This window comes from Lottia gigantea (genome assembly GCF_000327385.1).
Source record: "Lottia gigantea unplaced genomic scaffold LOTGIsca_105, whole genome shotgun sequence".
NCBI lineage: Eukaryota > Metazoa > Mollusca > Gastropoda > Lottiidae > Lottia > Lottia gigantea.
Window position 1 is genome coordinate 544,458 of NW_008706876.1, and position 16,907 is coordinate 561,364.

General features: G+C 32.7%; 1 protein-coding gene across 1 annotated transcript; it reads left to right on the top strand.

Annotated features, from left to right (window-relative positions):
* Positions 1–1,974: 1,974 nt before the first annotated feature.
* Positions 1,975–13,111, top strand: LOTGIDRAFT_170851 (hypothetical protein; the record flags this gene model as incomplete). The annotated part of the gene is made up of 10 exons (XM_009046705.1): positions 1,975–2,344; positions 3,053–3,194; positions 5,847–5,946; positions 6,557–6,641; positions 7,188–8,101; positions 8,160–8,321; positions 8,592–8,814; positions 9,193–11,735; positions 12,339–12,500; positions 12,950–13,111. 10 exons carry the CDS (start codon positions 1,975–1,977, stop codon positions 13,109–13,111), a joined length of 4,863 nt encoding a protein of 1,620 aa, XP_009044953.1.
* Positions 13,112–16,907: the final 3,796 nt, after the last annotated feature.

Consider the following 16,907-nt stretch of genomic DNA (forward strand, 5'->3'; position numbering starts at 1 on the left):
GATCAACAGAAATAGATCTAGGCTAAATAGAGAGCATTATACATCAAATTATATTATGGACTGTATGTTTACTTTAATAAGAAGAAAAAAAGAGAAAGGACATTCACGTACAATTTCATCTGGTCCCAAAATACCAAACTGAACTTTCGTAACAGTTTTCAATGGAGCGTTGGAGTCACCAGTGTACGCCATTTTTCTTGTTGTTGATGGCGGAAATTCACAAAATCTTGATCACAATATTTAGCACTGCTACGCTAGAATTTTAACAAATTCCAGGTTATAAAAGGTCCTTATACCATCTGGAACAAAACTAACGACTTTCCCATGAGTTGTTTACATTCAAGGGAGAACAGGAATAAATTTTCTTCCGTTTTGTCTCCAAGCTTTTCTCCCGTACTTTTCGTACGGAAATGTAGCTTGACGCGATTTTCTTCACGGTATTTATACTTTTTTGGTATGTGGGGTTTACACAGACTGAATCACGGACAAATATCGTATAAAAGGTCAATGTTCAAGGGTCAATTTCCTAAAAATAGTAACAGACATCAACGTAATAACTGTGGCGCCATCTTCAGGCGACAGGTGCTTGCGCGCGCACATGTCAACAAACATGGCTGAAAAGGGATGAAGGAAAATTAAAAATAAAGGTTTTTGTAATTTTATTTCATATTTCAATTGTAATCTTTTTGTGAGTATGTGAAATATATGAATACGACTAATTGTGAATAATTCGAGTACGGTGCATACCCCCATTTTATATTATGGATTCAAATCTCTGGAAATATTTTCAGAGTGAACTCAGGTTGTCAGCACAAAACTTACTTGTACTGTAGTTGTAATGTAGTGTTGTTACTCATCAATATCATTCAATCATTGTAGCATAGACCTACTGCATACACGTTTTCACACGAAACACAGGGTATGCATAGTCATAGAGGATTCTATTATATTATTTTAGTAAACATGAAAATGGAAGGATATTGTCTATTGATTTTGGATTCAGTGAAATTTCTGAAATGCACAATAATTTTATCCTATGCCTGTGCCTGTGGTGAATATTAACAACAGATCACAATGTTTGCTTGTTTTGGCAATCTTATTTGAATGATTTTAAATATTAACTCCTAAAGACTAGGACCAACAGCTACTGATAGTCTTAGAAGATCTTTGAGTCTATAACAATGCGAACTAAGAAAGTATTTTTGGAAAATGATTTTACTGAAGAGCATTTCAGTTTGGAGTGGTATAAAACCTCCTATATTTATTACTATGGATCCGAAGACAAATAGCATGCAATTGAAAACGTAATTGTAAATATTTGTGATGTTCTGACTGTAAGGAAAGAGCTGCAACCTGCTGTATTTACATAGTAAGCTTACCTACTATTATCCATGGTTCTTTCATCTCTCTAATCTAATTAGTTACTACTGGATTGACACCTTTCTTAATGACATTGTTTAGTAACGAATTGTTTATTTCAACCATTATTAACACTCTTCTAAGTGATTAGATATGTTATTGTTTTATCTGTTGAGGCGAAAAGGAACTAGTCATTTAAATTTGTGCTTTGCTAGCAGATAGAGCTTGATTTCGGCTTTCTGATATAAATGTGTCAGTGGTATGTCTCCATGTGAGTTTTGATAACAATTTGGAAACTTTGACTCATCCTTGTCAAGGGTAATATTTGATTGCATACAGATCTTGTGCCACGATTTATTCTGAAAAGCTATACTTAGAGCTGATAATGAGCTCTAACAGCTAGTAAAGCATATATACATACCATACATGACTGTAGTACAAGTATATATTAAATGTTTGTGAACCATGTTTGTGTGCATTCATTGTTATGAAATTGTACATGAACAGTACCTCAGATGTTCAAATTGAAGGTTGATATATACAGATAGTACAAAATGTAACAAATATAGTTGACTATAGTGTGAAATATTTCTTATTTAACTTCAGGATAACAAAATGAATTCAGATTTAGTCCAGTTACCTATTCATCTACCATCATGGTGTCTGGTAAAAAAGGCATTGCTCTCTCTACAAGATGTATGTGTAAAAGAGACCTGTACTACAGATCAGGTTCTTACAGCATTAAATAAATTAAGTGAGAAATCAGGTGCTAGTGAATTAAGTTCTTGGAGTAAAAGACATTCAAAACCAAGATCCAAAGAAGGAAATACATCAATATGGTTTGGTTTTGGGAATTTTTTGAAGCAAACTGATGAAAGTGAGAGACTTAGAATAATACATGAACTTTTGCCAGCTATTTCACAGCTAGCTATTGATCTGGAGACCTTCCCATCCACTGATATACAATTCTCAAAACAACAAACAGGTAAATAAATGTTTTTTGTTTTTTTAGTTTACAATTTTTATTTGCATTTTCCAAAGAAAAAGAATATGTGTGCATATTTGTAGAAAATTGGAAGGTTCATCAAAACGTACAATAACTGTGATTCGATTCATGAATGATTAGAAAATAAAAAAACACATTGTGCATGTACTTGACAATCAATTAACCACCCACATTCCTTAGGTGATGTATTATTAGAACACTGGTAAAGGTCAATGTACAGGAATTATTTAGAAAAAAATTAACCTGAGAAGTAATGTTGTCATATGCTTACAAATAGGGTGAAAGAGTTGGGTTTTTTTTAGATTGTAGAGATGAGTTATTTTTCCAAGTTATATTATAAAAGGACCCCATCTGTTTGACCAATTGTAACTTAGTCTCAGAAATGGGAATTTTCTAGCTAAGCTAATCAGTAATAGTGTTCACGGCTCACTTTCGAAATTTGACTCAAAGTTAAAAAAAACGACTCATCTCTTTCAAGTGAAATTTCTAGTTTGAGGTATATTTGAAGGGATGATATGGTGTTTTGTGAAGTTCTAGAACTTCTGAAGACTATTTACATGTATTCTAGAAACAAATCAACGCCCAAAAACCAAGGCATTTAATATCAATCAGTCCTACTGTGTAATAAATTGTTGTTGTGAGGACATTTTGGAATTCACTCTGTAATCTATGCTATACTTGTTTCAGAATCAACAACTACTTTATCAAGAAGTTTAATAGCCTCTTTATTAGCTTGTGGATTTTTCTCTTTATACTCTACTAGAGAGAGACATCAAAGTGGAAAACTAAATGAAGTCAACTTTATTTCTTTATTAAAGAATCTACCATTGTAAGTATTGTCTTCATTGTCATGTTATATGATGATCTTTCATGTTACCCTTTACTCCACTGTCCAAAATCCATTGGAAAACCTGATTTGTGATGATGTATTTTATCCTAGAATCATGAAGTAAATGACTTAGAAGTCAATGATATTAGCACTCATGATTTTCATACATATTCATATTTACAAAATAGCTTTATTTTATTCAACCACTCCAGTTAGGATCTAACATAACCCTTGAGAGCTGATAGGATACTTATGCTAAGAATTAGTAAATACCAAAACGAATTTGAATAGTTTAAGAATATATTTTTTATTAAAGAAACTTTCATATTTTATAAGGTCATATCGGTATCTTTATATAAATCAGTGAAATATTTTATTTAAAAATCTTAATAGCCTTTGGCATAAAATAATATTTTTTTAACTAATGACATGAAAAAAATTCATAAACATATTATTCAGTTTCAATTTTGGATAATCCCATCAAGAAACTACCAATAGGGCAGAGATATTAAAAATATCATTTGATAAAAACTTAATTTTCGCAAATATCCTCTTAATATTAAAGTAATTTTTTCAAACTAATTGGATATTTTCCAAATTTATGATGTGTTGAAATATTGAATTCAGATTGCCTTGTTCATACATTTTCACAAGAAGAAAAATTTGCTGAATGAACAGTTATTTGTAACTTTCATCTTATGAATAGAATTAGGACTATACCTGTGCTTCCTGCAATTCCACTAAAACCAAGTGTTTGATGACATCACTAAATCTTTGTATACCACATAAAGCCCTTCATGATTAGTGACTTCATCAAACACTTAGTTTTGGTGGAATGGCAGGAACCACAGATGTCTGTCTGAAAATTGGAATGGTGCAAATTGATGCTATCAGTGTCCCAATACACATAAAAAAACTTCTTTACAATCCTTTTAATTTAAGAATCCATTTTCATAGAGATTTTTATTTTGATTTCTTCAAATTAAAGTGCTATTTGATGGTAGTTCCACCATATTTATGGAAGGCACCGTGGCTCAGTGAGTTAGACTCTATTGCTAACCGGAAGCCAGGGTTCAATACCGGCACAGACTGAGATAATACCTTCAGATTTATAAACCTGGTTTCCCCCTGTCAGTGATATAGGTAAGAAGGACTGACAAGGAAAAAGCATCTCGTCATTCGAATGGGACAATAAAGATCCCTAGACAGTTGGGGATCAAAAAAAAGACCAGGCTAAGGCTAATTCATTTCATTTCTAACATATTTACTGACAAATTCTCAGTGATATCACAGGCCATTGTGTTAATTTGCTTGCTGGCTTGTCCATATTTTAGTTTGGTATGTCTAGATGACACCTTTATGTGTTGTGTACTGACATGCACAAGTATAGTTTGGTTGTCATCATCACTCATGTCAAGTCTATGTTGAAACATGAAATAATAAAAACATGGTTAATATACATGTTTATAACTAATATAAAAAAAGATTTGTTATAACTACTGACCCATATAATAGGAAGGGTGATTTGTCTAGAGCTGTATAATAACAATAATTATATAGTATATTAAACTCATTCAGGTGTGAAACAACAAACTAATTTCTCTATGTTAAAGGAAATGAATTACTAACGGTTATTATCCACGAAAATTTGATTTTTACAATAAAACCTTTGACGTTATAGGCAATACCATTGCTTAAAGGGGTATTCTTCTTTTCTTTATCAAAAACGTCGTAAATTATACCTGAAATTTTTTATTAACTTTTATGTATCTACTTGATCAAACTGAATTTTTTTTTTAAAAATGAAGCATACTAATTGTTAATTAAGCAGTTTGACCTAGTTTTGATGTTGGGCTTATAAAGACTCAATATTATTAGTTGAAACCCTGGGATTAAGCAGGAGACATATTTCTCTACAAATAAGTGTTTTGCTTAAAACCGTAGAGTAGTTTTCTTACACCTACCAAAAAGCATAACGAACCTAAAAAGTTTACTCTTAATTTTTTTTAACTAGTTTTGGCATTAAAATTAAACAACTGTATTTCTTTAAAAAATTTATTTTAGAATTAGGAGCTATACAAATTTGCCATTTTCTGTTTTATATTTTTGTATGATGGCTGAGTAAGATCATCCAACCCAAAACAAATATATTTTGTACATTCAATTATGGGTTTGGTATCTTTCTCTTCGATCCAAAAGAAATACACGTATTGTTAACTTTTGGAAAACTGGACAACAAATTTGGCTCTTTGGCACAGAATCAGCCTTTTATTTTAAATTAAAAGATATTTCGATATGTTATCCTCATATTATCAAGGTTTGTCTGAAGTGACTGGTTGTGAAGGGAAGATGCAAATATAGAGAATTGGTGGAAAATTAGTTCTTGAGCAATTATAAAATAAATACTTTATGCAGGTAGTCAAACTGATATCAGACTGTCTTGACACAGACTGTCTTTAATTTAGATTTTTAAGGGTTGTAGGTTGTGTTGACATTAACCAGGTAAATCTTTTTTTATTGAGTGCGATTTATTTCAAGATAAAACCCTTTGATTGAACGATATTTGTTTTGATTATTGTGATGTATAAGCCTGTAGGCATGTATTTGATATTTTATTTTAAACTCTATAACATCAATTGATCTTTATTACAGACCAGCTCAGATAGGTAAATTACAGTGTATTCTCAATTACTTTCATAAAGTTACAACTAGTGAGAGAGACAGGATTGGTACTGTCACTTATACACGTAAAGTAAGTTGATATTGTTTTAACAACAATGGCTTCAATCCAGAACTTTTGACTCTTGTTCACCTGACAAATATTCCTGTCATGAAATTTCTTTTTGTCCAAGGATTTAGTTCTTCGCGCTTAAAGATGGGTTTCCTTATTTTTTTGTGTCAAATTAAGCAAACTATTTGATCAATGGTTGTTTCTTATGAATTATCACATATTCTTAATCATATCATTATGTTCTTGCATATAATTAAGAGTTTTAACCAATCATGAATGTCCATGTATGTACAGTCTGGATAAATAAAAAAATACTTTTTGACCTTTCTTGATCGGTCACTCTTCGGAAATTCTGTTGGTAAATCTCTTCTGATTTAGCTAATAATAAATTAATTGTGGACAAACTGGTATTTTTTCACGTCATTAGAACACCTCTACTTTCTATTCATATAAGTATTAGCATTTTCATTTTCAATGAAAATAAGGGAACTCATTTTAAATATATTCAAGAAGTCACAGTGGAAGGAATCAATCTCAGGATAGTTGATGTGGAAAAATCTATGGAACAACTTTTACTAACCAAAATCATCTTCCATTGTTTTACTTAATAAATCAATAATTCTTTTTCTAGTGTTTAAAAGAACCTAGGATTCCAGTTATGGAAGATTATCTAACTAGTGATCAAGAGTTGTGTCCCATTATAGTACATAATGAAGGTAGCCTGGAAGACATAGGTCCTGAATCAATGGAGGTCAGTTTTGTTTTATAGATCTTTTTGTCAAATGAAAAGACAACTACTTAATGTGATCAAAATCAAAGTAAGCAATCATCAACCTGATTAAAATGCAAATCTGGAAGTTTTGTTTTCTTTTCTTTCTGTGGATGATTCCAAGATTTTGATTCTTCTTCTGAATTCATTCATTGTTATTGAGGGTCGAACAATTTTGAACCTTATTCTCACTGTTTTGTTATCAAGTAACTTAACAATATTTTGGGTATTCTCTAGATTGACTTTGCTAATAAGTTTATTGGTGGAGGATCACTAGGGAAAGGAGCAGTTCAGGTAGGCAAACTTTACATCAAATTATTCTTCCTCTAGTGATGTGGTTTTTTGATTTCCTGGTTTAATAATATCACGTAAGCTTATATTGTAGGAAGAGATGAGATTTGTAGAATGCCCAGAGTTAACAGTATTCTGTATATTGTAGGAAGAGATGAGATTTGTAGAATGCCCAGAGTTAACAGTATTCTGTATATTGTAGGAAGAGATGAGATTTGTAGAATGCCCAGAGTTAACAGTATTCTGTATATTGTAGGAAGAGATGAGATTTGTAGAATGCCCAGAGTTAACAGTATTCTGTATATTGTAGGAAGAGATGAGATTTGTAGAATGCCCAGAGTTAACAGTATTCTGTATATTGTAGGAAGAGATGAGATTTGTAGAATGCCCAGAGTTAACAGTATTCTGTATATTGTAGGAAGAGATCAGATTTATAGAATGTCAAGAGTTAACAGTATTCTGTATATTGTAGGAAGAGATCAGATTTATAGAATGTCCAGAGTTAACAGTATTCTGTATATTGTAGGAAGAGATGAGATTTGTAGAATGCCCAGAGTTAACAGTATTCTGTATATTGTAGGAAGAGATGAGATTTGTAGAATGCCCAGAGTTAACAGTATTCTGTATATTGTAGGAAGAGATGAGATTTGTAGAATGCCCAGAGTTAACAGTATTCTGTATATTGTAGGAAGAGATCAGATTTATAGAATGTCAAGAGTTAACAGTATTCTGTATATTGTAGGAAGAGATCAGATTTATAGAATGTCCAGAGTTAACAGTATTCTGTATATTGTAGGAAGAGATGAGATTTATGGAATGTCCAGAGTTAACAATATTCTGTATATTGTAGGAAGAGATCAGATTTATAGAATATCCAGAGTTAATAGTATTCTGCATATTGTAGGAAGAGATGAGATTTGTAGAATGTCCAGAGTTAATTGTATTCTGTATATTGTAGGAAGAGATCAGATTTATAGAATGCCCAGAGTTAATTGTATTCTGTATATTGTAGGAAGAGATCAGATTTGTAGAATGTCTAGAGTTAATTGTATTCTGTATATTGTAGGAAGAGATGAGATTTGTAGAATGTCTAGTGTTAATTGTATTCTGTATATTGTAGGAAGAGATCAGATTTATAGAATGTCCAGAGTTAATTGTATTCTGTATATTGTAGGAAGAGATCAGATTTATAGAATGTCCAGAGTTAATAGTATCACAGTTATTTATGGAATGTATGGAAGATAATGAAGCTATTGTTATATCTGGTTATAAACAATATTCTAAACATTCTGGTTATTCTTCTACTTTCACTTTTGAAGGAGATTTTGAGCCTCAGGTAAATATCTCATGATATGCATGAATAATAAATTTTATTTTCAATTGATCACAAGGAGGAAGAATACAAACACACTCCTTCTGCAGGTATTAACATATATTCAAGACCCAAATCGACCCCCCAAAAATGGCAAACCAAGACCTTTTAAGATTAAAGTTGGAAATTCAAAGTCCTGACAAAATTTACCTAACTATATACTGTAAAATGTTGTCATCTTTAGTCCTTATAGAACAAATACACTATTGTTAATTATAAATCTTTTTTTGACAGGAGGAAGGAGATAATTTGATATGTTGTATTGATGCGACAACATTTCGTAATAAAGTTAAAAAACTACAGTATACAGAGAAATTTATATTACGTGAAGTAAACAAAGCATTAATAGGCTTCACTGGACAATCATTATTTAGTTGCCATGGTGATGATATAGAGAAATTGAATGGATCATCCAGTGATGATGATTTTCATACAGCGTTAGAATCATCAGATGATGGTATGTTCAACTTAGATATTAAATTCAAGACATTCTAGAGCATACTTCTGAATTTTTTTTTCAGGAACCTAAGTCCTTAAATGAGTCCAGTTTTGTGTACTTTTGTGTTCTCTTTGTCTGAAAATTTTTCATGTACTTTTGTCCATTCTCAGCCTTGCATATTTTCATATACTTTTGTGTACTGTTAACTTTTATATTTTCATGTACTTTTGTGTTCTCTTTGCCTGAATATTTTCCTGTACTTTTGTGTACTGTTAACGTTTATATTTTCAGAGACTTTCGTGTACCCCAAGCCATGAAATAGTTGAAAATACTGCAACAACAAAATATTTCATCTGGTCGAATACTACACATTAAATTTTATTTTTGTTTTTACAGATCAGAGCCCAAGAATTATTTCTGAATACGCCAGTCAAATGTTACAAGGATTGTTATCTCAAGCAACCAGAGAAGTCGTGGAAAAAAATAAAAGTCATAAGAAAGCCAAAAGAGTCAGTAACAATGAGCTCATGGCAGCTGCTGGTAATATGGTGATCAAAACGCAGATTATGGAACCACCAAAGGAAGTATTAAGTGATGGACAGATCATAGTTGGTTCCACAGAACAGCTGAACAATCAGAATCATTTATTATCAGCTAATATATTTGATGGAATTGATACTGAATGTGGTGATTGGTTACATAACATTAGAAGGCGGAGTTCAAATTTGAGTGACGTGAATTCAAGGCGGAGTAGTTCTAGTACCAAGCATAGTTCTGATGTTAGTAGTGATTTGGATGAATTATATGAGTCTTACATAAAATCCGAAAAATCCAAACATGGGACAATTCATGAAGAATCTTACGAAAATATCAACGACTTTGCTGCAAAGCTCATATCATGTTTGATGCAAGAAGGAACAAGTAAAGCTGCTTCCATGATGCCCGGAGTTCAAGACTTTGATATATGTCCTCCTTCATCTGCTATCAAACCAAAGGCATTAAGAGAGCAAAATGACAAAGATGCCAAAGAAATACCAATTGCTGAAGCAGTGGCTGAGAAATTATTCAAATCAGTTTTTACTCATGCTGTTTTAGAAGCTGTATCCATACTTGGTGCCAAAAATAACCTTGATTCTTCTTCCACAAATGAACATTCCTTGTCCATGGACAAAGCCAAAATCCCAGATGAATCTTATATCTGGTTTGCTGATCGAATTGTACAAGATGCCTTCTTACAAGCTAGTGCTGAAGTTTCACAACAACCAGAAATAAATGTGGAAAATGCAAACTCATTGGACTCAAACATAACAAGTCAACCAAACACAAGATGGGATCCAAACCTCAGTCGAGACTCTCTAAGTTCAGGAGATTCAAATCCACCACGTCTTTCAATAAGTTCTGTAGCCGACGAAACCAACCATAACTCCTCACTTCTTTCAGGTTATGATTCTTCAGGATCATCATTATGTTCTGATAATAGACCATTTTCAGATCAAAAACCCAATTATCGGACTGACAGAATTCGAAATTCATCCATGAACTCTGATCACAGTGATGATTTAGTGTCTCCATCAGATATCTATTTATCAGGTGGGCAGCCAGCCACTGCAAAAGCACACCAACAAGTGTCAGTTACTTTTAATCTGGATGAAGCAGCTGCTAATATTGTGAAAAAGGTTATTAAAAGCATTCCTAGCCGTTTGGATGAGGAAGATTTTAATGCTTCAAATGTAGCACAAATGTCAGATGATCATTGCATTAAATCTGAAGAATCTGCTTCACTCAGTGAAAAAAATAAAACAAAGGACCATTCACATAGTGTTACATTTGCACAAGACAAATCTAGTCCTTTGCCTTGGTCGAATTTTAGTAAACGGGAGGATAGAGGCAAAAGGAATGACTCTACAAATTTAGGAATATTAACCAAAAAGCTTAGTCGTGAAACGGTTACTAATGCCTATTTGAAGGTTGAAAACAAACGGCATACAAAGAGTTATGAAAGACGCAGCAGTGAACCATGTCATATTAGTGTTGAACGTTCTTTACAAGCTCTAGATAACGAAAAAGCTGCCTGTGATATGGATAAGCGAAATCGAAAAATTTCCAAAACAGATGAGGACTTTGACCGTTGCAAAGCAGATTCTAAAAGACGAGGATCATGGGATGTGCCTTCTGGAAGACGTAGAAGTTCTTGTGGTTTTATAGATCCAGTCTTATCTCATTTTGCTGAAGAGTTAATGAAAGCAGATACATCGATTCCACCATTAAATATCTCTCAGAAACCTCCCAGCTCCAGTACTACTGGTTCTCGTAGAAGTAGTATAAGTGCTTTTAAAGATCAGGTGCTAGCCAGTTTTGATATGGAACTTTTAGGGAGTAGCTTTGACTCAAAAAACGAACCACCTTCTAGTCCTCGACAAAATTCTTTCCGTAGACGTAGTAGAGATTCAAGGTTGGTTCGGTCTGATAGCTCAGACACAGAGTACATGTGGTTTCCACCTCCAAGGAGAGTGGGTGTGGAATTTCAAGAAGATTATCAACGATTGCAAAACTATCATAGTGTAGATGAGATAGTGGACTTTGCAGACATGATTGCACAAAATGTTTTGGAGGAAGCTGTGATCATTCTCAATCGTGAACAGGAAGCTAATTTAGAAGAAGACTCTATACGTGATATTGAACAGTATGCTAGTGAAATAAGTGTGCATGTGATAGACTCTGCGTTTTCTATTTTGAAAAATCATGCAAAAGATTTAATGAGCTTATCGAATTACCGATCAGACTTTTCCTTAAGTGACCTCCAAAATGATTCCTGTGATGATTACCATGATGCATTAGATATTAATATTCATGTGGTGGAAAAATTTGCTGAACAAATGGCTGCAAAATTGATGAAAAATGTAATGACTCGACTTTATCGACCAAAACATAAACTTGATGTAAGTTAACCATTCGATATAATTTGAAATATTTAAAAAGAATTTTGTGTGAAAAAAAGTTGATGCAATAAGATTTTATTCATTCCTCTTTCACAATGTCAAGCTATTAGGAACTGCATCTTATACCTTGACTTTATTAGACACTTCTTGAATCATGGAAATGCAGCAATTGGATTTGATTGTTTGCTGGGAATACAAAAAATCAGAGCCCTCATCTGTTAATCGATTAGCCATAATGTTAACAGTCTTTCTGTCAAGGGTTCTGACAGGTTTGTTATCCAAACGTAACTTTGTCATAGAATTCACTAATCAGTAATAGTGTTCACAGCTACTGTCGAAATTACACCCTTCAAGTCTATGTGTATCCTGAATTATCTGTGTTTGAAAGTTAAAATTATGACTTGCCATTTCTTGAGACTCTGCCATATATAGAATTAGAAAGAGAAATCTCTAGTTTGAGATTTTCATATATTTTTATTACTTCTAAAGACTATAACATATGTTCAAGACCCAAATCAAACTCCAAAAATCCTTAATCAGTCCATTTAAATATTCAAATATTTTCACTCTAATTTGATTCCTGTATTAATGTCTGTTTTATAGGAATTTATAAGTAATGGAAGATTAATATCTACTGGTAATTGGGGATGTGGTGCTTTCCGTGGTGATCCTCATTTAAAGAGTTTATTACAGTGGATGGCTGCTTCTATAGTACACACACCAACATTACACTATTTTATATTTGGTGATCCTAGGTTAGTCAAGGTAAGTCTCATAGAATGTGTCAAGCCTTGTTTAGCAAATAAAATAGCTTTCACAGCCCACATTTAACTGTTAGAATTTTAGTCTCCAAACTTGGTTAATAAGAGTATATATTCATCGGTTGGACTTACAGAACTAAAGAATAGAATCTCTATATGAGACAGTATATCTATTAAACTACGTCATTATTGAAAAAAGCATCTAAGTATGTTTCAAAATTTATTTATTGTATTAATTAGATGAGAGATTTTGTCATATAATTTTGACACCAGGTAAGTCCACTGATGAATAAAGACTGATTTTGGCCAAGATTAAAATTTCAATTTTGTGGTCATCCTAAGAGGTAGTATACCTTTAAGGGATAAAGGCACCATAAGGGTAAGAATTATTAATGGAAGCTAGATAAGGTTATTTATTGTGTTAAAACTTTGAAAGATATTTCTAACTTTCAGTTTGAAGAAGTAATAGAGTTTATAAAGAATAAGAATTGGAGTGTAGGAGATGTAATGAAGGTTATTCTACAGTATTGTACTATTATATCAGATGATGCTGATTATTTTGATGATGGTTTTATGCTTCCTTTAACCTTATTTGATTATCTTCTTACCTTTTAGTTCTCTGATATTAAAGGTGGAGTGTCACAAAATCTTTTTTTCCCAATACATAATACATGAGTTTTGGTTACTCATTTAGTCTTTTGTTATCAGTATACATTTTTTAACAACAAAGTTTCAAAATTTTCACCAATCTTCAATTTTTCCTTATGGCTGATATTAAAATTAAAATTAGGACACATAACCATTTTAATGGACATACACAAAGATGCAAAACAGCAGTTCTACTATAGTTTGAGGTATTAGGTATTTCTATTATAAGCCAGGTATGTTTGGATATGACCAAGAATATGCTAATATATTTCTTGAGCATATTTATTACATAATGTTTTATAATTTTTTCAAGTTATTTATAACACTTTAAGATCACTCAATAGTTGGATATCGAAAAAGAGCAGGCTAATGCTGCGTTCCTGGCAAAATTTCCATCACTGCACCCTGCATGGTGTTGCCTGTCTTCATTAGCCCACATGGTGCAGAATGAGTCAGAAAACTCATTTCAAATTACCTAAACTTCAATAGTCTTAAGGAAATCACTTCACTACTTTTGCATTATGTCTCTAGACAATTTAGTCTCAGGCAACCCAGGCATTTAAGATAGTGAACGGTAGAGCAAGTAAAAGGAGTGTTTGAAACGAATCAAACTTATCTTCAACTTTTTAGGATGGATATAGCGTGCCAACCATTATACACCCCTCTGTTTTTAGTGCACTCTCCCACACATGCATATTTTCTATTTAAATGATACTTAATATGTATGATTGGAAGTGCTCATTAGTGAAATTAGGGTGTTTTTTCTGGACAAAAAATGGGGGAAGTTGAAAGCAGCAGAAGTACAGTATAATCTGAAGCATATACCATAACTGATATTGTGTAATAAGTTAACCAATCAAATGTTGTGAAATATTTTGTTGTGAAAGAGAGGACCAATCAAAGTTACCTATATATTTCCCTCTACCCAGTGGCAGAGGCAAGATATCTGAGATTACCTGAATTTCTAACCTAGTTATGAGATTTTTGCCCGAAAAACTTGTTTTCGGGGCTGCGATTGGGGACTTAATGCCTATACCAGGATCAAATCTGAGATTATCTGTTCACATCATTATACCTGAAGATATTTCTTCTTTTTAATTTTTTTTTTGCTGGGGAACCTTTGACACAACCAAAGCTGTATACAGTACATTTAGTTTTTGTACAAATGCAGAAATTATTACTCTGGTAGAGCATTTTCAAAATTCTTAGTGTAATATTTTTTTTTATAGTATGTCGTATAAATTGTTTGGAAATTCTATCAATCATTTGATGGTACCTCAAAAGAATCGGCAGAATCAAGAAAAATTGAATTTAATACTAGTGTAAAGTATTTAAATACTTGCTGAATTTAAACTAAGATCAGCACTTTTCAGAATTAAGATTCGACCCATGGTTGACTTGAAATTTAACAAACCATAAGTTGAAAGTATAGGTAGAGAGCATGAAACATCCAAAAAAGTTGAAAAAGGAAGTTTCAGTGCTTTGGCATGTAATAAAGGTCTTGATTGTGTCAAAGGTCATCCATTTTTGGATTGGATAGTTTTACAAACAGAAAACTAGATTATGTATCAGATATCATATTGTCCACTTCCTATCATTTAGTTTGTAAAATTACCCCACCCATTGTTTATTTGTTTTGCTTTATGGGAACTTGGTTGTTATTGTTTGACTGCTGTGATTTAAGTATTAATTTATTTATTGTTTTAGTCAGTAATATTTTTTTACCGTATTTTTTGTTCAGTGTCAGATGCCAATTTGTCTAAAACCATCTTCACTATGTCAATTTATTACAAGCTGTGTCTAATACCTTGACTGCATTAGTCACCTTTCTTGTTTCACAGATGCTATTTAAGGTAAGGATTTTATTGGATGTACACTTACAATTACAGCCAATCAGAGCCCTTGACTGAAAAACTGTAAACAAATTGGCTGCACGTGAAATCAGGGGCACAGATTGGCTGTATTCTCTACTCTACTTTTGAGTACAATCCAATCAAATCTCTTCATCTAAAACTTCTGTGATACAAGAATAGTGGCTATTGAAGTCAAAGTATTAGACGCAGTTCATAATAGCTTGACATTGTGAAGATGGCCTAAAACTTGTTGACCATGTATCTAACCTCTCAATAGATCTTATTGACAGAGGTTGGTCAGTGAAGACAAGCACAGGTTGATAGGGATTTTTTTTATGTTTTTCAAGCCAAAGGTAATGGCATTTGATAAATTACCCATTAGTGATCAGGATTAGTCCAACCTGCTTATATTTTGTTTATTAACATTGGTGACTATCAAAGAAATAGAGTAAATTAATGTTCTTTTTAAGTTATTGTTAAATCTGCTAATGTTGAAATTAAGGGATACGTTTTTAGGTACAACAAAAATTCGTACCGACATTATACCTACGTGCACTCACTTTCTTTAACTATAGGCATATTCTTTTGAGATAAGATAGAGTTCAATAGGTGCCACTTAAATTATAAGAAGGAAGCTAAATACAACATGACTGTACTTCGGAGGTAGAGTCTGCAAATAATAGCATCATGAGACTGCAAAACGAACTAGAATATGTGACAGAGTTAGGTAAGCACGAGGAGTAAGCAATATACTTGCAGTCATGGGCATTCTGTTCTGGGCATCCGCTGCAGTTGATCACTTACGGTAATAGTCTGTATATATATTTGCACACTGGTTCACATTGGTTTTAAGCATCTCAGTTGCCCAAAGGAACCTTCAGCAAGGTTATCAGATGTATCCATATGACAAAATAACTATTCAGCATTATTCTTCGCACTCACGAATGTCAAAACTTTCCGTCTCCAACTTCGGCCAGTAAGAGTGTATATTCATCCGTGGACTTACCTGGAAATAATCCCTGTATATGACAATATATCCATTTAACCAAGTACTTATTGAAAAACACTTAGTTTTATAGTTTTATGCATTTATCAACATTAGAGAGATCCTGATGTATGGTATTGACACCAGGTAAATCCACTGATGGATATAGACTGAATTTAGCCTAGTCCGAAACATCTACCTCTCTTCCAGCCTCTGATAGATATTTTGATAGTTGTGGACTGCACACCAGCTGACATATGTCGCTATTAAAGGTTGGAATAGACACAGATCTTTCGCTCTAATCCTGAGAGGTAGTATTTCTTAAACACGATAATTGTTTTTCGATTTGTAGAAACCCATGATAGTTTTCTCCGATTTGACAAGCTCCAACAGTCTTGACAGATAAGGAATTAGTCTTCACACTAGCTTTAAGGTTTATATAATCCTATTTATAATGATTATTATTATTATAACTTTTCTTATTATCCCTTATAATTATGCAAAATTAAATAATTTTTTTATTTATTCAAATGTAGTTGTGTATGAATTTATTAATTGCGATGTTGAGACCTATCAGGATATCTCGGATAATCAAATATTATCATGAGCTATGCAGACGTGTCAATAACATTAACAATTGAGAAGTCAAATCCATTTTCAAAACTACTTTAGTACCCCGTTGTTTGTAAATGCAGCGATTTGATTGGAATGTACGTTAGCGAATACAGTCAATCAGAGTGACTGTATTCGCTGGCGTAATATCAAATCAAACCCCGTCATTCTGTAATACAAAAATAGTGGTTATTGCAGTCAAGGTAAAAGATGAAGTAATAGCTTGACATTTTGCGCAGAATCATTCAATTTGAATCAATCCAACTACCAACTACTACGACTACCAAAAACTACCTAGTTTGCGATATCAGCA